The following is a 21,013-nucleotide window of genomic DNA, read 5'->3' on the forward strand; positions in this document are numbered from 1 at the left end:
TTGAAGTGTTCTCTTTTTTTACTGGCAGTTCAAATAAGTTGATATGCTGATCTCAATCAGTGAACATATTCATGCTAAAATCTGATATTTTCAAGGCACTTATGGACTCCATGACTAGATGAAAACCAGGACAAATTATGACTGACAGTGAAACTGTATATAATATAAAAATAACCTTTTGCTTACAATTTACAAAATGTATTACAATCTTCATCTCTGCTATCCTGTAATTGTGGATGTGCGCCCAACTTTTTTTTTTAATGAAAACTATTTACTAAAACATTAGGGCAAATAATTTACAAGGTACACAAAAAAATTAGGTCATGCAGAGATTTCTTACACCTTCTGTTAATACTTTATGATTGCAGCTTTATCAAATTATATACCTGCTTGCCCTGTACATATACAAAATAAAGTGTACATGGTAATCAAACGTTAGCAAAAAAGTCCATAAACTCAATTTGTCAAAAGTTTCACCATATTAACATGTCTATAAACAGTGTGTAACAGGTTAAAAGACATTAAGGCAATAATACTTGAAGTAACAAAATAAACCATATGTAATACTTTCTCCTAAATGTAGTAAGGCAGATTGATGGCCCCAGCAAAGTTAGATTACAATACTAGAAAACACTCTTGTGAATGCTTAATGTTTGTGTGGATGTATAGAAGAGTGTACCATTGTGTAGTTGCATGTACACTGTGTTAGTCCCAAAAAATAAAAAGTGGAATACTATTTATTGATCAAGTTCAGTGGCACTTGGAATATTCCAGTATAATTTAAAAATGTCCATTTGTTCTTCCATCATGTCCATTCTGAAGGTGGTTCTCTCGGTCCTCTTGGTTTTCCACAACGGTTACCAAAACCTAAAAAAGGGAAAGGGGAATAGAACTGTTATAAGTTGAAAAAAAGGAATGTAGCAAAAGAAAAGAAATATTACTAATGAAAAGCCAATATAAGAAAAGATATAAAAGATAGGACTCTGCTGTTTTGAAACAAGTTCTCAATCTAAGGGGCTATTCTTCAAGTGTTCATTATGCTTCAAGCACCTCGCCCAAAAGAGCAAAAGAAATGGGAAAAGGACAAAATAAGCAGGCATGTTCATAAAGCAACTATCACAACCCGTGGGAATAATAAATTGTAAAAATTAAGAGTCTGAAATACTTCTTACATGCTCAGCTTACTCACAAACTGAAGTAATTTTCACAATTACTGACTGCATTTAAAGTAATCTTTCCTGCTGAACCTCATCCAGATTAATGGTGCTAAATTATGCCCATATATCTTAGACCTTGTGTAACATTTTAGTGTCACTAGCCTAACAAAGTTTTATCCTAGTTGGACATCTCAGCTATGTGCTGTAATTTCCACAATTATTACTGCTTATCCGCAATGAATTAAAGCTTTAGCTGTTGCAAAAGAGATTTTGTGGCTACCAAGAAATAAACTGTTTCCTCCTGATACATTAACCATTGGTCAAATCATGTACATCATGTATTTTCAAAAGCCACCCTACAAGAGTTATGTACAGATCAAGTAGTTTACGATAAGCAAATGCTAGAAAACAACAAAAAGCCACCATTTACCAATATCTGTAGTCTCAACTGGAACTTCTGGTGTTGGACCTCTTTTAGCAACAGGACTGGAAAGAGGAAGCTGAGGTATAGTATCAATCTGTGATTTGTCTGCTATCTCAGGATGATCTGGGGAGGAAAAAGAAATTCACTGACGCATAACCATATTTGCAATTCTAAGTATTCAGTTATAAAAACTAATTTCTGTTAATATCCAGTTTTGTCCTAAGTATGGGTTAGAGTGTTTCCAAAGGCCTAGTAATAATAATAATAATAATAATAATAATAATAATAATAATAATAATAATTATACCCCGCCCATCTGGCTGAGTTTCCCCAGCCACTCTGGGCGGCTCCCAATCAGTGTTAAAAACAGTACAGCGTTGCATATTAAAAACTTCCCTGAACAGGACTGCCTTAAGATGTCTTATATTAACAGGGCTGCCTTAAGATGTCTTATATTAACAGGGCTGCCTTAAGATGTCTAGTATTATAACACTAAAAGCAACTTTGTAGATATTGCCTTGATAACTGAAATAATTAGTTCCTTAAAGTTATATCCATGTTAAAAGGCAGAATTCTGGCTTCAAGACTAGCATGTCAAAGTCTCACACATTGGAAGACAAATAAAAAAATATTCTGAGTAATGCAAGGAAGGGTGTCTCATTTCCTGCAATGGCATGTTTAAGTGGAGCTATCAATATTGTGATGTAATTTATATGCTGGATTGCCTTGTCCATTTGTGAGCTGCATTGTAATGGATGGCCATTACAATGGCTACAAACAATAAAAACCTGACTGACTGCGAGGAAATGGGAAGCAGTTGCACTGAGAGGGATTGTGCACATGAAGCTTCTAGATCAAGGCATTCATCTGTCAAAGCCTCATTACTTGGAAGAGAATTTTTTTCAGAATACTGGCATCCTACTTCAGGAACTCTTAATTAACCAGTGTTTGGTCAGAAGCTACTCTCCTGTATTCTGACCTAGCTTAAACAACCTTCACAAGGACAGCTGCTATTTATAAACAAAAATACTGGTCAAGAGGTGAATGAGTATGAAAACCTGTTCTGCTCACACACAGGATTATTCAGCTCCCCCTTTCAAGCAACAGTCCCTTACATCCAGTCTCAGAGCAGCAGCCCCATAAGGCCTAAGATGTTACAATCAGAATGCTATTTTGCTTTCCCCATACATAAGTGGAATGACTTTCTAGATGCATCTAGGGTGAGAGAAATCCACCTATTGCAGCCAAGTAGCAGCATATTTCAGTAGCTCAGCATCTCATTTCATTAACAAAACATCTCGTCCCTTTTAAAGTTAAAAAATGAATTGCTTACCAGGCTGTGTAGTCGCCATTTTCAATCCCTGTTAACAATAAAATGTTTTTAAGTTGGTTCAAACGTATTTTACTGATTCAGTGAATGATTTTTTAAAAAAAATCACATTCTCTAATATTTCCATTCACATATAAAATGCCTAGATGAAAAAAAGAGAACATAGCTTCTACAACTTTAACAGTTGTATGAAAGAGAAAGTTTCTTTTATGCATATATTAAAGGTTCAGGAATGCTGGCTGCTTTTTCACCTGGCCACCGTATTCATATGCTAGATGCCTTGTTCAACTAGAAGTATCCACCTTTAAAAAATGTTTCTGCACAATGAAATCCTGAGAAAAGTAAAGGCTGATCGTTCCTTTGGCATTTCTGCCACTGCAACCATAACATCTAGGCAGTTTCAAAAGAGTGGTGTTCTTCAGATGCCAGTAAGTCTATATACCACACAAAGAAGCGTGGCATATGACGAAAGCTACTGGAGTTCCAACTCCAGCAGCTACAAACAGCATTTCCATCAGTCAGGGATGACAGTATCTGGCATTCAATAGAAACTGGAGGACCAGTTCCCAACCTTATGTTGTTATTCATATATAAGTGTGTGTGAGTGAGTATTTTACACACAAACACACACAATGAAGCTCTGATTTAATACTTCATTATTCTTAGGGATTTGTTCAAGTTTTAAAGTAAAAAAAAACAAGGTAGCAACTGTTTATGGCTTAACCCACACATCCCTATTTATCACAGCTTCTCCTCTCTTTCAACATACTCTAGGGGCTTAAATTACAATATAGTATGATTGTAACTCCATGGAAAACATTAAACCCATAATTTGACATAGATGACATACATGCCAGAGTTTGCACATACACACACAGTAAAATATCAGTTGCTTTCCTAAAGAGGTTGCACAGAAAATCTTCCACGCTGGGCTCAGGTGACCCTTCTGGTTAGCAAATTCTAAATATGGGGGAAGACAAGAAACTCCCACCCCAACCTTCCACGCGAATCTTACTTTCTTCCTAAATAGTACCCCCAGCAGAAGCTCTAGAGTGCAGCTGATGTACTGAGACCTATTAGGTTTACATGGGAGGCAGCCATTCCTTCAGTGGGCTAAACTTCTTAAGCAAGCACAAACAATTTGGATGAGGGGAGGGTAAAGATTTTATGAAATCATTTGGATTGAAATCAAAAGTCAAGTGATACTTTGGGGAGCTACCAGAAAAAGGAGTGAACAAGCAGACACTTATTTTGCCCTCAAAGGGTGTATCCCAGGGACTGGGAACCACTTTCAGTCAGAGGGCCAGAACCAAAGGTAGCCAACCCTCCAGGGACCACCCTGTTATCAAGTATGGGAAAGAAGCCATTGGAAAACACTGCTTAAATTGTGCTCCCAGTTGTCCCTTTGTGACCTGGTGCCAAATGCAAGCTGTGATCCTTTCAGACAAGAATTGGATATACTCTGGAGCTCCCAGTTGGAGCTCATGGTCATTCCTTTGCACCCACAGTTTATCCATCTCATTCCTGATATCATAGGATGTCGGGTGAGTGACAGCTGGGCATGGCCTGCCCAAAGCAACCTCACTGGAGAAATGAGGAGACCCAGTAGGGCTAATTAGGCCTGGAGACCAGAAGCTACACATGGCTGCTGTACATCCCTGAAGCATATTCCCAAAGCTAATATCCCATACTTACTGTACATTTTGGTTGATCGGAAGGTTTCTGGTCTTGCGAGAAACTCCACTCAGCAGATCGTGGAAGGATAACAGCTTTGGGGGAAGTTGTGACTACGAAAACCAATTTTAAAATACATTATTCAGTAGACATGCTGCTGTACAAATTCAATCAAACAACAAAAGATTAACGGTTAAGCAAGATTGGTAGTTACAGTATTTTTAAAATACACAACATTACAATATGGGGATTGAAAATGGTAGTCAATGAATTTTTCTCAGTAAACCCACTGAAATTAAATTCAGTGGGTCTACCAAGTAAAAATTAGTTGAATAGCCCCTTGTATATTGATGTTTCCCAATCTAGCCTTCCCAAAGCCAGTAACTGACTAAAAGGGAGAACAATACAACTGTAGGAGCACAGTCCTATATAAACACAGCACAGGGCACTATGGTGAGTGCATGTATCTTTCTATGCAACGCAGCAGCCAGAAAAATTTTACTATATAAGCCAAAACAATAATGCAGCAAACTAAAATTACCTGAACATCTATTTGTTTGTCACTACATGCATTATCCAGCTTCTGGTTACCTCAATATCTATCGCTATTTGGCCAAAGTGCTCCTTTAATGCACAAGTCTGATTCATGACTTTTGTGAAACCAACACAGTACAATGAAACTCACTCTGCTCACTTGCAAGCACAAGAGATTCTGGAGTTCTTTCTGGTAAAGGAGGAGAAGAAGAGTCTTCAGAAACACCAGCATCTAAAGTCACCAAAAATTGAGAACACCTTAACACTTAAACAGATACATTATGTAAAAGAGTGCCTGGAACAAAATAAAATATCAAATCATTTGTGATAAAGGTTTTAACTGAATATACTTTTCACAGTCGGGCATAGCCCTGCTGGCTTTGTACAAGTGTGTTTTGTACAGTAACCACAAAATGGCTGGCTGCCCACAATGTATTTAGATGCCTTGTCTGATGTATTAATTCACTTGGCAAGATGCCTGTAGTAGGCGGAAGCCATGGAACTGCAGCAACAGATTAATGCTTTTTCATTAAGATGACAGGATGCAGACCTTTAACCAAGCTAACCATTAGATTAAAATGGATCCAGCCTTTCTACTTTTCCAGGAAAGTCATGTAAGTAATGGCAACTGAAATTCTTTCATGCTGCAATCCTATACATACTAATCTGGGAGCACATCCTACTTAACTCAATGTGACAGACTTCTAAATGGGCATACAATAGAGTTGTGCTGTCAAGGCATTAAAACAAGCAGTTTACAGAGCTTGGCTGACAATGCCTATGTTACAGTAGCAGGTAGGGTCAAAATATTATACTTCTGGTTTCAAGCTGCATATTACAGCTAGAAGTTGTATTAATATAAAGTTACAAGGAAGCACTGCCCAAGTAGAGGAGGGAAGACCCATTGAGGCTAACGGGACTACTAAAAAGTCAGATTTGCAATGAAAGACGCATTTAGGATGTTCAATCGACTTTCTGAAGAATTTTTGCTGAACAGACTGGACAGATTCAATCACCATTGTATTATTTCACAGACAATGAATATGTCACGTAGACAATTCCTTTCAAACGTGGACTAGACTTTCAGACTTAATCCTGGAGTAAATGTGAGAAGTTCTTTTTTCAGATGTGTTGATGTCTTCAAATCCAAGATTTTGAAACAATTGTGAACAAAATTAACCAGGTATGATAATCTGAAAGCAGAAGCTGTGGGGCTGTACATCTACAGCACCTGAAGGAAATAACTCACTAAGAACCTGTGCATAAGCAGTAGAAGAAGAGCTGTTCTCTATTATTTTACTTCCCTTTACACTTCTCACCTGTTATAACAGAGCATAAATGCTTGATACTTTGCTTCTAAGGCAACCAGAACTATAGAATATAGCTGTGATCTACCACAGACATCCAGTGATCTACCAGTAGATCACGATCTACCTGTTGGATGCGCCTGATCTAGGTTAAATAGGTTAATGTGGTTTACAAGTGGATTTGTAATTGTTGACAAGACTTTGCAAAAGAGTAAACGCCTACTGATTTATAGAACAAGTCATAGTCCATAATACAACGCAGAGGCAGCATTCACGTGCCACAATAAACTAGGGTAGCGGGCTCAGTGTGACTTATTGCAGGGATAGCAACCCACACCTAACTTTCCTGTACCTGTGATATACAGTGTCAGGCACAGGAACCTCTGGGAAGGAACCCTATGAAACACTTTCCCACACCTAGCAAGGAGCGAGCAAGGTGACTGGGTGCAAAGCCACAACAGGTGAGCCAGAATCTAGCTGAGTTACGGTAGCTAGCAAGACAGCTGGGCACACTAGACCTGTCAGTACCAAAGCTAGGCAGATCACACGCACTGTCCCTTCCCCTGTGCACAACAGCTACACCAGTTCATGGAGTAAAAGAATGTCAGTAAAGCTTCTTGGAAGAAAGTAAATGAAAGCTGGTTGGATTTCTAGAGAGTAGGAAGAAGGTACCGTATTTTTCGCTCTATAACACGCACCCGACCATAACACGCACATAGTTTTTAGAGGAGGAAAATCCGTAGGCTTGCCACCCGTAGGCATTCCCTCCATAACACGCACAAACATTTCCCCTTACTTTCTAGGAGGAAAAAAGTGAGTGTTATGGTGCAAAAAATACGGTATGTTGCTCCTTCCCACTTCTCTGAAGCATCCCTGTACAGGGCAAGTAGGGAAGTTCTTTACCTCCCCACCCACTTTCAGGATTCTAGAAGACATTAAGGGACTTGGAGTGGCCAATTCCATTTCTCTACTTCAATCCTCCCCATCCCACCCCACCCTCAACATTCTGTGCTCAGCAATCCTAAAGATCCAAAAATCTTGGAAGTCACCAGACAACAGGACCCACCCACGTTGCAACAATTTTTTAATGCTTTTTAAAAAAGAGGAAGCTACCTTGTACCACTGGCTCAACTAGCTTAGTGCTATCTAAATGACTGGCAGCAGCTCTCCAGGGTTTCAGAATGAAGTATTCTCAGCCCTAGCTAGATATACTGGGAAATGAACCCAGTAAGTTCTGCATGCAATCCAGTTTACATCTGCGAATCTCCAGCTCCAAATGTGAGCCTTTTAGCACAAGTAACAGTTTCAGGAGAGGGAACAGTTTCTCCTCCTGAAAACCCAGTCCCAGCATTGAAAGCCCAGGGCTCATACTCCAGAGCCCTGAAGCGAGAGCATACCTTACATTTTGGTGTGGGTTCCAACTTGTTCCTTCTACTATTAAACCCAGGCAATTCCACACCTATTCGGGTGGAGCTATTTCCACATACCAGTAAAGTATTAATTCTTTTAATTAGAAAAACAACAACAGTCCAACTGCTTTCAAACAAAACGTTAAATGCATACACTGAAATGAAAGGAAGGAAAGAAAGAAAGAAAGAAAGGGGGAGCAGGACAGACTTATTTAAACCCCAAACATTTTAGAGTATCTATCCTAAAGGTGGTTATAAAGGTCAGAGCAGATGCATGTGCATGCGCAACAAAAGAGATAAAGCGCAAACACTCTTTCTACAAATACCTTAATTAGAAGAATTAAGGAAACACCACCCAAGTATCTAGACAACTAGTGAGCAAAACAACTAGACCCAACAGAGATATAACAAATGTGTGTTTGGCTTGCTAATGCATTGTGTGCATCTGAAACACAAACTACAGAAACAACAACACTGGACACCGATAAAATTGGAAAGACCATGAAGTGGCCCCATTCACATGCAGCCCCCAGCCCCATGGCATCTGACCTTCGATAAGCAGTTCCCACATGGCAGTGGCTGCATTTGAAGGACACCTGTGTGGAAACACTAAGGACAACAGGAGATTACTGGTTACTTCCCGGACAAATTGCCAAAAAAAACCTGTTTCCTTTTCCATTAAAAAACATGCACTACTGAAGCTAAACAGCACCTTCAATCAGAAACACACAGGGGGAAAGCATGTTACCGTAATCTAAAGCAGCAGTTTGACTGCTTTTCTGAGATTTCACACACAAAATTTGTATGTTTCAAACCTTAGTAAGTGCCTCGCAATTGGAGAAATGAGGTGCACACCAAGAGATCACTCCCTGTCACAAGTGGAGAAGGTTTATTAAGGAGGACAGATTTTTCCTTTCCCACTCTCAGGAACACAACACATACATCTTGGAAAGGGAATTGTGTTTGGAGTGTTAAACCTCCTCCATGCTATTTGGAGAGATTTCAGGAAAAGGAGGACCTCTAAAAAACCTCCACCCTCCCATTCTTTTAGCACAGTAAATTGAGGCTTCAAGAGGGCAGAAAAAGGTGTCCTTTTCCCTCTTCCCCCTCCTGAAACCTCTCCCAGCTTTGCAAACCCTAAACCATTCTATAAAACTTCTGTGGTAACTGGTGCCTGGAAAAAGAACACTGCAACCTTTGGTTACTGTTTCCTGCCAATCCCTCTAATAACTATTTTAAATGGATCAATGCCTATCAGTTTGGCTAACACAGCTGCCCAAAGGTAAGTTAGTGGTTTAGACTCGGGGGATTTACAATGTACTCATAAGTCTACAGTGGTGCCCCGCAAGACGAATGCCTCGCAAGACCAAAAACCCGCTAGACGAAAGGGTTTTCCGTTTTTGAGCTGCTTCGCAAGACAAATTTCCCCATGGGCTTGCTTCGCAAGACGAAAAAACGTCTTGCTAGTCTTGCGATTTTTTTCGCTTTCCCCCCCTTTTTCTAAGCCACTAAGCCGCTAATGGCCTTTTAGCTGCTAAGCCGCTAAGCCTTTAATAGCCGCTAAGCCGCTAATAGCGCTAATCTGCTAAGCGGGTTGCTTCGCAAGACGAAAAAACCGCTAGAAGAGACTCGCGGAACGGATTATTTTCGTCTTGCGAGGCACCACTGTATTGTGTTTTTAAAAAAATCAGCCCTACAAGGATCCAGGTGTTTGTCACCCACACAGGAGAGCTGGTTGCTTAAAGCTAACAGAATTGGAAGCTGTGACTAACAGTCACTGCCCCCTCCCCAACTAAAGAGCCTTTGAATGACATCAGCTGTTCCCTACTACCAAGGCTGATGTTTCCAAGGCCAACCTGAACAAATGAATGGCCAGCCCTACTCCACTTCATGTTGGCTCTTGTTTATGAAAACTTCCATGTACCAGCTTTCGCATAAACTTCTAATTTCACTTCTCCCCCTCCAGCCCCTGCCCCTAGCACCCCCTGTCACACTTCAGATCAGATTTTTGGGAGCATATAGGGGGCCCAAAAACAAGGATTGCTTGCTCACACTATTAAAACTTACTAACAGAATAAATAAAATAGCAGCAAACATTAGGTCAAAGTGAACATATTAAGTTATTATGTATAGATACCCAGCAAAGATCTGAGAAAATAAATGTTTTTAGCTGTTACCAAAATGTGATGAGTGTCGGCACCTACCTTCATAATATGCACAACCCCTTAGTTTTCTAAGTTGGATCCAAAGGTTGCAGAAGGATCTTTTTTAGCCGCCAGCCAATTCCAGCTGCAACCCCAACACCTACTCTAGAAAGTTGGGGAACACTGCTGAACAGTGTGGTCTGTGATGGACTCACTGAAAAGCACATGGATTCAGTATGTGCAAGTGAAAATGTGCTTGTGCAAGGCACCTCAGTCCAATTTTGCACTCCCACATCACAGCTGATGTTGTTCAGGAAGCGATGGGGGAAATCCTTGCACGAGGAAACTTTCCCTTTCACAAGCTTAGGATCCAACTCTACAAATTTAGTATTTCTAATATGGATAGCATCTAGTAAAGCTTACCTTTATCAGCTATGATTGAGGCATCCTGTCTTGCAATGGACATAGGCAATACTTTTCTAGCAGAAACGTTTTCTGTGCCAGCAGCCACAGAAACCGTGGCACTTGCAGTTGAAACATTAGACATGCTTTGTGTCATAGACACATCAGAGTTTCTTTCATCTGTATCAGAATCATCAGAATGCAGAGGATTTGTAAAACAAAGGGGTACTCTAACTGGAAGCATGCCACTGTGATAATGATCCGCTGATTCACTGGAAGGAGCATCCATTTGAGATGGTGAGTTCGATACTACAGACAGATTTTTAATCCCGTGACATAAAACAGCTGGAGATGTGTCCTCTGGCGTTGATGTTGGCTGCACATTTTTTGTCCCTTGTAACGACCACATAGCATGTCCCTTCTCTTTGAGAGGCAAACAGTCTGGTCTTTGCAGAGGATCAGAACCTACCAGACACTGATGGCCTTCAGGTGAGGATGTTACAGGTTTATTCAGTGGCTGCATATTGCATTCTATGCAAGAGTTTTGGTAGGTATCTGTAGGAGCATCTCCTGAGCCTTGTTCCTGTAGTTTAGATGTCTTGTCCACCGCACAAGATGAGCCAGTTTTAATTTTGATTGCATGTCCCCTATTCAAGAGGGTGTTCCCATCAAAGCTCCTTGGCCCCTCTTGAAGGGGTACCTTTTTAATTTCAAAACTCAGGTTGCGCTCAAGCTTTTTCTCTACACGTTCAGAGACTTCATTCTTCCCTGGTTGCTCTTCTGACTTATTGTAGTTTTCATTGAGGTCTGTTGGATGCTCTGAAGAAACCATGTGCAGAACAGGCTTTGGATGGTATCTATCATTGTCCTGCCAAACAGTTGTTACTGTTGGATAAGCTGAAGGAGGTGATGGTGTTAAAATGGGTGGTACTGGATGAGGCTCTGGAGGCTGCAGAATTTCTTCTTTGACATCTCCTTCTACAAGGCAGCTAAAGAGAATAATTGTGTAAGTACTCCATAATTAAGGCTTATGTACATTTATTATATAAGCTACCTATTCAGAATATGAACTTTAAAAACCCTTTCTCAGAATTACGTTCACAATAAAAAATAGGCACCTTTTACCCAAAATAGTTAGAACGTCAAAATCCACAAAATAGGAACCAAATGCTATAGCTTTGTAATAATCCCAGGAAACAGAACTCTCTTCAAACACCCTTAACTTTTACATCCAATATTTGAATAAAGGTCAACCCAGAAACACATTAAATATCAAGAAAGCATTTAACACATGAAGAAAAAATGGTATCATGCTGTTATTGCCTATGGGCAACCACCAGAACCTACTATTTATTGCTTAAAATCTACAATAAAGCATGCAATTATCAGCAGTCTGCAGGAAAGCCATGCCCCCTTGTGGCAAAATTTGAAATACATGTGTTGGAGGGGCAGGGGTATAATGCTTATTACTGCAGCAAAGCATGATGACTGCACCAGCTTCTATTAAGTTTGACAGAACATTTGAATGCCTTCCTGATTATGACATTCCTGATATGATTGTATAACCCCTCTATTATACATATAACATGGGACACAAGCAGTCTATGGGAAAGCCCATACTTGAAATAATGTATAGGGAAGACTATCCTTGGATTACCGTATTTTTTGCTCTATAAGACTCACTTTTTCCCTCCTAAAAAGTAAGGGGATATGTGTGTGCGTCTTATGGAGCGAATGCAGGCTGCGCAGCTATCTCAGAAGCCAGAAAAGCAAGAGGGATTGCTGCTTTCACTGTGCAGCGATCTCTCTTGCTGTTCTGGCTTCTGAGATTCAGAATATTTTTTTTCTTGTTTTCCTCCTCCAAAAACTAGGTGCGTCTTGTGGTCTGGTGCGTCTTATAGAGCGAAAAATACGGTAACTGCCTGATTCGTGCAACCTTGTTTTGATTAGACTGCTGAAGTCTGAATTAGGCCACAGTTATATAATTTTCCAGTTTATTGCATGTAGATATAAAATACATTGTTTGTCAGAGGTCCATAACCCTGACATTCACCCAGGTATATAGAATGTAGCAAACCAATCTACAATATATTTCCACATTGTCTCTCTTGTTGCCACTCGAGACGTTAGCAGATACACACACACACAATACTATGATTTATGGGCTTGCAGGCCTTAAGATTCAGAAAGTATGTCACCAGGTGGATTTATTTTACAGAAAATCCAGAATTTTTCTTAAGCGCAGCTTTCTCTACAAGCATCAAATGACTACACATGCTTCAAGGATGAATGAAAGGACAAGAATGTCGAATATGAAATAGGATGAAGATGTTTGTAAGTGCTTAAAATGGAACAGATGACAGGCACAGAGATAGTAAGAAATCATTATAGAAGGGCACTTCATGGAAATCATAAAGCAAAAAGCACATGGCTGACATAATAAAACTCTTTCTTTAGCAAGATGTGATGAGCAGTAGTGTCTGCTGACGGGCAAAGTGAGTCTCATCAGCCAGGGTGCTTTTCCTTCATTGAATTAGGAAAATAAGACTATAAGGCAACGTTCAGTAAAATCTTTAAAATTATTATGTTAACTTGCAACTCAGTAAACTGAATCTGATGGGAGGATGTGGCCTGGGAATGTTTTCCCCTAACCTAAAAGAAGTTGCCAAGAAACAGAATGCTTGCCTTCTTAAACATCTGACGGACTACCAGTACTATCAAACTAATATTACATAAATACAGCACCCTATGAAATGTTCCAAGGATGAAAGTGAAACCATGTGCCTCTCCAGATGTTGTTAGACTACAACTCCCCCTAGTCCCAGCCAGTACTGCCAATGGTCAAGAATGATGGGAGTTGTAGTACAGCAACATCTGGAGATTCTCCATTCCTGCCTTACACCAATAAGCTGACTAAATTTGTTCTTGGGCATATGCTCATCTGACCTAATGGAAATAAAATGGGTCCATAATAAACGATTCCCTATGAGTAATTCTCCAGGAGTACCTGCGAGTTCTAGGTGGCTTTGGTGGAGGTGAATCCTGTTTCTCAAGCTCTCCAGAACTGGCGGTATTTTCTGTGCCAACTTCATCCTGTCAAGAAAATTAAATCCCCAAAAGTTTTATTCAAAGGTTAAGAGAAACATCCACACAAAAACCAAAACATACACCAGCTTGGGATTGCGTTACTGTGCATATTGTGTTAAATGTGAGCACAAAGAAATACTCTATGAATGAATAGTATAATTTCACATGACTCAAATTTAATAGGGAGTTTTTCTAGTGTGACGATATAAAGGAATCAAAATTATAACCTACAACCCATTTGTTCTTCATATTCTCATCTGAATTATGTTTTATGAATAATGCCCAATAATGCCAAATGCAATCAGTAAAAAGCAGATCCTGGGTTAGGGAGGTGGCAACATTACAGCCTTGCTGTGAATGTGTGTGTTTCAACTTTGGCTGGGCTTCCCAAGGATTCCTGAGCTTTCCTTTGGATCTCTGCTGGCTATCCAAGCCTGTCCAGTGCTGATCCTTTCGATCTCAAATTTGGAAGTGGAAAAGATTACCGCAGGGTGGGATTTGCAAGGAGGCTGGGTTATCCAGCTGAGCTACAAAGGAGGAGGCACAGGGATGCTCTCGGAGCACAGAAAAATTCTCCGCTTCTGTTGCTGGGATAAGCAACAGAAGGAAGCTTGCATTTTGAAAACTTTCCTTCAACACTTTAGCAGCAGTAGTGGGAGGAGGCAAAGGGGAGAAATAATTCTGTCTCCTCTTCTGTCGCCCCCTTGCTAATGTAAACACACTGGGAGGGACTTTTGCCCCTTAAGGGAAAAATTGTAGATCCATCAAAAGCAGAAAGACCGCCAATGCTCCATAACACAGAGCCCTCTAAAATCAAATTACCATATTTTTCTCTCTATAACACTCACATTTTTTCTCCTAAAAAGTAAGGGGAAATGTCTGTGCGTGTTATTGAGCGAATGTGTGGACCCTGGAGCTGACTGGCCCGAGTGCAGGGGCAAAAATCAGATCACGCATCACGGAGGAGGGAAGGCTGCAGAGAGGAGGTTGGTGCTTTCCTGCATTCTGCCTCAGGGTCTTACTGCCCACCCTCTCCTGTTTTCGGTTGCTGTGTTTGCTCAAACGCAACAAAGAGCAGGGAAAGCCCCTGCTCTCCTGGCAGCATGAAGCACAAAAATGATACATCCACTGTTTCATTCAGAATTTTTTTTTCTTGTTTTCCTCCTCTAAAAACTACGTGCGTGTTATGGTCAGGTGCGTGTTATAGAGCGAAAAATACGGTAAAGGCCTTCAAGCCGCCATGCCATGCATTCTGCCTCCCAACCGTAAGTGCTATGTATAGTGCAACATGAAAGACCAGAAAAGACCAGGCATAATGCACTTTGCGGACAGAGCAGCACAGTGGGAAATAAAAAGCAAAAAACCACTGCATTTCTGTATCTTGCTCTCCCAAGTCCAGCTCACACCAAGCACCAACTAAGAAAAGTGGGGAAGACATAGGCCAAAGCTGCAATTTTCCACTGGTCACAAGCTTCTTAGCAATAAGAGAGCATTCCTGGAGATACCGCTGCAAAGATGAGGGTGACTGAGGAATCAAGCAGTGGCTGGAGGAGCATAACTTGCAGACTCTGTAGCCCCTAAGCTGAGAATCACTGGCTAGACCCAACTGCAGCCAACATGGACCAAACAATCCACATGACATTACGAAGTACACAGTTTTATAAAACTCTCATAATATTTATCCACATTCTTTGTTAGTAACCCAACAAAATTTAGTTGAAACTGTAAATAATAACAGATGTGTTTATTTTCTTTATTATTAATTGCTGGATCATTGTATTACAGCAAAATTGTACCTTGTGAAAATTCCTAATAAAAAGTCCCAAGTCAGCCAACAGATTTGAATGTTATGAGTACAAGTTTAAAATATTTTAATGACTGTTTAGTCATTTACAGCCCAGTGAAAAGGCCAGCTACTGCTGAAGGATCTTTACATAATATATTTAATAGCGAAGTAGTGACAGACTATATAAGACGTCTGGGAAAGTGTCTGAACAAGGCAAAGAGGGAAGACAGGACGAGGACTTATAAAAATAAAATAAAAAAGGCAGGTAGATAGAGAGGTGTTAACTCAAAATATTCTGCAATATATAAGCCAGGCATGAAATATTTTCAAATAATTCAGTTATGAGAAGCAAATATTTCTCAACATTGTTTCAAGGCAGCAAACTGAGAGTTTATGAGAAAGATACAAAGGAATTGAGAGCAAATCAGCTTGTGTAGAACGAGGAGGTTGAAAGGAAGAACAGAGCCAAGGGCAGACTACTAGAGATCTATGAAAATAGACCCAGGAGCTTATATCATTAAATAAGATTAAAAGCGGTATCTACTGAAAGAGTCAAATGTACCATATAAACCCATCTAATTCAACATATTGCCTTAGCATCCAGCCCCTTGTTGCCATTACAGAATATTAACAGAAGTGCTTTTGTTTAACTGCTCAAGGACGAAGATTTACTCATACTCCCTGCACCACCAGCTACATTCTCCTTTGCATTAAAGTATCATTGAGCAGCCTAATCCATTTCATGTCATGTCCTCAATTAATGTACCAAATGTTATGGCTACTGAACATGTGGATTAAGACATTAGCTTCTGGCAATCAAAAAAACAAAGCAAAACCCAAGAAGGTATAATGCATGTTATGAAGATGAGCTCATCTACGGTGGGGAAGAACAGATGGTGGTCTTACAAGAGAAAACCTTAGCCTCTTTAAATCAGATTTTCTTCAGCCAACTTATTGCCTATTTTCCTAGGCAAATGTTATTCTATTTTATTTCAGTAGCTACATTTAAGAAAGAATTTGCTTTGATGCAAAAGATATTGTGTAGCCCACAAGAGCTTGGTCTAATAATTTTCAAAAGCTGATTATATGCTTATGAACCAGAATGTGGCTTATGAAAAAAAATTGGTCCATTGGCACTGCTGGGAAAAGCCAATCTCAACGCTGAAATGGCTGGGCTTTAATTAAAACAGAGGGGGGAAATAACACAACACACACAGGCATGGCTTTGTCCACACATATTTGTGATGCAGCAGCCATTGTGGAACTCAGAAAGGAATTAAAAGTTCTTTTCTGCCAACAAAGAAGCCACTAGATTCGGCACAGGAACAGCACTCAATCTCCCACATACATTAAGGAAATATAAAGTATGAAATAAATGATCCCAACAGCAGGGACACAAATGGTGATCTAAGTTGTCAAAAATTCACAGGAGAAAATGGACAACTTGGTGAGCCCTTACTTAAAATATTTAACAAACTCTCTTAAAATGTGAGGTTTTAATAGCGTTGTTCTATTTCTATTCTAAATTGGGCGAAAAGCATTAGAGCCGATGTGGAACACACTTCTTTAAAAATACTTATTTTGGTTAATGGAAGAGAAGCTCCTCCAGACAATTACTGCAATTTTACTTTATACTTCCTGCATAGGTGTAAATTAGGTTTCTGCCTACTAGAACTGATGCGATGCCCTGTTAGGAAGACAATTGTGTATCAAGACCCCAACCATCATCAAATGGTTTCATTTCATCAAATAATAAGGATGTGGCCAAGAAACCACAGAGCCTAGGGCTTGCCGATCAGAAGGTCGGCGGTTCAAACCCCCGCGACGGGGTGAGCTCCTGTTGCTCGGTCCCTGCTCCTGCCAACCTAGCAGTCCAAAAGCACATCAAAGTGCAAGTAGATTAATAGGTACCGTTCCGGCAGGAAGGTAAACTCCAGATGAGCGCCGCAACCCCAGAGTCATCCACGACTGGACCTAACGGTCAGGGGTACGTTTACCTTAAGAAAGACTCAATCATGATATGCTCTTTTTAAAGTCAAATAATAATAAAAAATGCTACTGTGGTCACCATCAGTTCCTCCCTTCCCTGTGTTCTCAGTGAACTGGAAAGAGAGGGAGGGAAGGGAGCCATCTTTTCCCGTCTTTTCTGACTTTTCAGCCAAATACGGAGGGAGCAAAACAAAAGACTCCTACTGCTGTCATTACTTAGTTAAAAATAAAGATGACCCTTTTCCCTAGTCCTCAGGCAAATGCAGAAGACGGCTATCAGCAAGTCTCTCTTGCCACTTTTTCCTTCCCCAGTGCCTTTAGGCACTGAAGAACAATTTCTTCTGGAAAAGCTCTGCTGTGACAGGCCAAAGGCTACTCCAGCAACCTCACAGGGCCTGATCAGAAACCTATGATAAGCCCACAAGCAGGACATGTGCACAGAAGCCCAATCCTATTGCACTGTTGCTGCGGACCCCGCATCCTGAGACGACCCCCTCCCCACATTCTCTGCAATTCCTGGCAAACTTGGATGAAGGTGCCTGGACGTGGCAAGCTACTAAAGGTAAGATGTAAGGTTCTAGAACTGAACTGCATCTCCTGGCTTGCCTCAGCAGGCCCACTGATGACTAACACCCAAGAAGATTCTTTCTCCCAAGCATTTTATGTTTACCTCCCAGACTAAGAGTCAAGAGAAGTCTGCAGGAGATCTTTGTGGTAACTATAAGCAAAGCAGTTTCAGAGGGAAGATTAAGGCTTTGTCTGCGTGTGGTTACTTTGCCTGGATCAGTCAGTCCAACAAAAGTATTGTGCAACATCCTTTTCAGCTGTTATAGTCAAGAAAGTTGACACTGGTAGAGCATGTTAGACAAGAATGTGCTCCTAAACTATACTTAGGCCAGGCCAGTTCAATCCTATGTGGACTAATAGAACTTGCTGGGGGTGGAGGGAGTTTCCAGCTGAGAATTAAAGGGGCAGGGCAGTTTTCAGCTGAAAACAATAATCCTTACATAACTTGGGTATTCAGCTTTATTTTCATTAATTCAACACTATAATACAAACCAAAGGCACAGCCCTAATGAGGTTTTTTCCATTTTAACTGAAAACACAGCATCAAGGCCTGTTTCTAATAATGCATTAAATAACTGAGCGGTTTGCTCCAAAACAAACCTACTAAGTATCATTAGGTTGGATAGTTTAGCCTCAGTGGTACCTCGGGTTAAGTACTTAATTTGTTCCGGAGGTCCGTACTTAACCTGAAACTGTTCTTAACCTGAAGCACCACTTTAGCTAGTGGGGCCTCCTGCTGCTGCTGCTGCTGTGCTGCCGGAGCACGATTTCTGTTCTCATCCTGAAGCAAAGTTCTTAACACGAGGTAATATTTCTGGGTTAGGGGAGTCTGTAACCTGAAGCGTATGTAACCTGAAGCGTATGTAACCTGAGGTACCACTGTATTATCTATTGTAAGTCATGCCGATATCAAAAACATAATTTGTCAGATAAGTCCCTTGTGTCATATCACACTAATTATCATGGACCAAAATGCAATGAGACATGCTCTCAACACTGCAAATGCACCAGAACTTTCTGCCTCCCCTTCTCAATGCTCCTCCCAGCAGCATTCAGAAAAGCTTCTGCAGAAACATCAGGAACCCCCTAAAGTGAGACTCCTCAAGACACGAGGGAATACAGCCAGAAATTAAAAATATCCACTATCACCCCTTACCCCTTGGTGCAAGTGTGGAAGCACTTTCTGATCACATACCAATGGAATGAGGTGGGGAAGAGAAAAGAGACTGCATCCTGGCTATGCAACCAGTGCTGAAACAATAACAACCACAGTAATAGTTTCAAGAAGAAAAAGAAGACAATGACTTTGGTTTCTTTTCAAAAGAATTCAATGGAATAAAGTTTGTTGCAGTAAACTGACCCCTTTTAGAAAGAGCCCAACTGGCAGCAAACTCATACAAACAAGAATGGATTTTAATACCGTATTTACTTGAATGTAATGCACACCTTTTGGGGCCAAATTACATCACAAGAAGTAGGGTGTGCATGTGATGGCGCATTTACATTTGCCAGCAAACACTTTTTTGGTTTTGAAAATTGAGGTGAAGCATTAGGTTGATGGTGCATTACATTCGAATAAATACGGTATCTTATTACCACAAACAAAAACTAAGATGAACAAGGGTAATTTAACAATAAGGAAAAGCTACTATTTCAAATCTCATGAAATATGACAAAAACACCTACCAGCCCATCTGCAATTTTCCAGTTTGCACAACTTTCATATTTTTGAAGTTGCTTTTCAAACAACTGTGCTATGGCTCGATGAACAAGTTCATACTGTTCCTGGGTGCATGATAAAAACCAAGATTAGCATACAAATATATAAGCAGTGTTTCAAAGACACTATTTCACAAAGTGGTGATGTCACAGCCATATACTGAACCACTGAACTGAAAGCAGTATTACCTTAGTCTGTACTGCAGAATGTCTTTGTGTTCTCATTTCTTGTATTAAATTAAACACATTGAATTCCTCTGGTATTTTCTGAAATACAAAGGAGCAGAAGGTTGTCCACTGATGTACTTTGGTTCAAATACTATCTAGAAGTAACAAAATGCTTCAGTATTTAGTATTTCTATTGCAATCGTGAACTAATTAGAAGTAACAAAAGAAAAAGGAAAATAAACTTGCTGCTACGGGAAAAGGTATTCTTTAACTTAAAACTCATTTTCAAATTATGTTCAATTCTGCACACTGAGGAGAACTCCATTACTCCCCTATAAAACTCTACTCTAATGACTGGCATAAGATGACCTAGTTTTGCAGCATTAGATTGCTATAAATCCTCCTTACCCCAGCTTTCAACAAATTCCATGTATAATCTATGGCACAGATGGCTCCTGTTCTTCCACACCCAGCACTAGAGTGGAAAAAGATGAACACCATAAGAGAAAAGGAGGCTTAAAACTTTGCATTTATGTTTATACCTACCAAACACTTAACAGGAGGTATCCTTGAAAAGCTATTTTAGAGTTGAAGTTTAAACAATTCTGAATTATCACCAACTGGATTTTTGTTATAATGAGTAGTGGTTTGTGTTTTCATATCAAAAGCATAAATCTACAATTTTGCTTCAAGGTTTTCTCTATTCAACGTACCAATCTACACCCAAAAATATGTCCCTCTTCAACAAACACATTGCCAATACATATAAAACAGGACTGTATTGTAACAACAAACATAATGGTAAAGGTAAAGGGACCCCTGACCATTAGGTCCAGTCGTGGCCGACTCTGGGGTTGTGGCGCTCATCTCGCTTTACTGGCTAAGGGAGCCGGCGTACAGCTTCCGGGTCATGTGGCCAGCATGACTAAGCCACTTCTGGCGAACCAGAGCAGTGCACGGAAACGGCGTTTACCTTCCCGCTGGAGCGGTACCTATTTATCTGCTTGCACTTTGACGTGCTTTCTAACTGCTAGGTTGGCAGGAGAACAAACATAATAACCATATACAATTGTTAGGGTAAGCCACATAGGCATTTTCTACATACAGTACATCAAAATGAATCAGTCCATTTATTTGCCATTTAATGGTTGCCATCAATTTGAGTTGAATCAATTTTATAATGAAATGATTTTAGAATGTTGTACTCTTTTATTGTTGTTAGCTGCCCTGAGCCCGGCTTCGGCTGGGGAGGGTGGGATATAAATAAAATTTATTATTATTGTTATTATTATTATTTATCAGCTGGTGACTATTTA

The 21,013-nt window shown here is 40.2% G+C and overlaps 1 protein-coding gene across 3 annotated transcripts in view; it reads right to left on the reverse strand.

The window, feature by feature from the left end:
- PTPN12 (protein tyrosine phosphatase non-receptor type 12) overlaps positions 1-21,013 on the reverse strand; it is a 60,156-nt gene continuing 39,143 nt past the window's right edge. For 2 of the 3 annotated variants that reach the window (XM_053404600.1, XM_053404601.1), the window contains 10 exons: positions 20,106-20,172; positions 19,719-19,796; positions 19,497-19,595; positions 13,389-13,474; positions 10,403-11,370; positions 5,271-5,351; positions 4,607-4,698; positions 2,915-2,942; positions 1,588-1,704; positions 1-867 (listed from right to left, as the gene is read on the reverse strand). In XM_053404600.1, the coding sequence (XP_053260575.1) occupies positions 806-867; positions 1,588-1,704; positions 2,915-2,942; positions 4,607-4,698; positions 5,271-5,351; positions 10,403-11,370; positions 13,389-13,474; positions 19,497-19,595; positions 19,719-19,796; positions 20,106-20,172 (1,678 nt within the window). In that variant the 3' untranslated portion in view covers positions 1-805. The remainder of the gene's footprint in view (positions 868-1,587; positions 1,705-2,914; positions 2,943-4,606; positions 4,699-5,270; positions 5,352-10,402; positions 11,371-13,388; positions 13,475-19,496; positions 19,596-19,718; positions 19,797-20,105; positions 20,173-21,013) is intronic. The other variant, XM_053404602.1, reaches the window with a different exon arrangement.

Source organism: Podarcis raffonei, chromosome 10 (genome assembly GCF_027172205.1).
Source record: "Podarcis raffonei isolate rPodRaf1 chromosome 10, rPodRaf1.pri, whole genome shotgun sequence".
NCBI classification, from domain to species: Eukaryota; Metazoa; Chordata; class Lepidosauria; order Squamata; family Lacertidae; genus Podarcis; species Podarcis raffonei.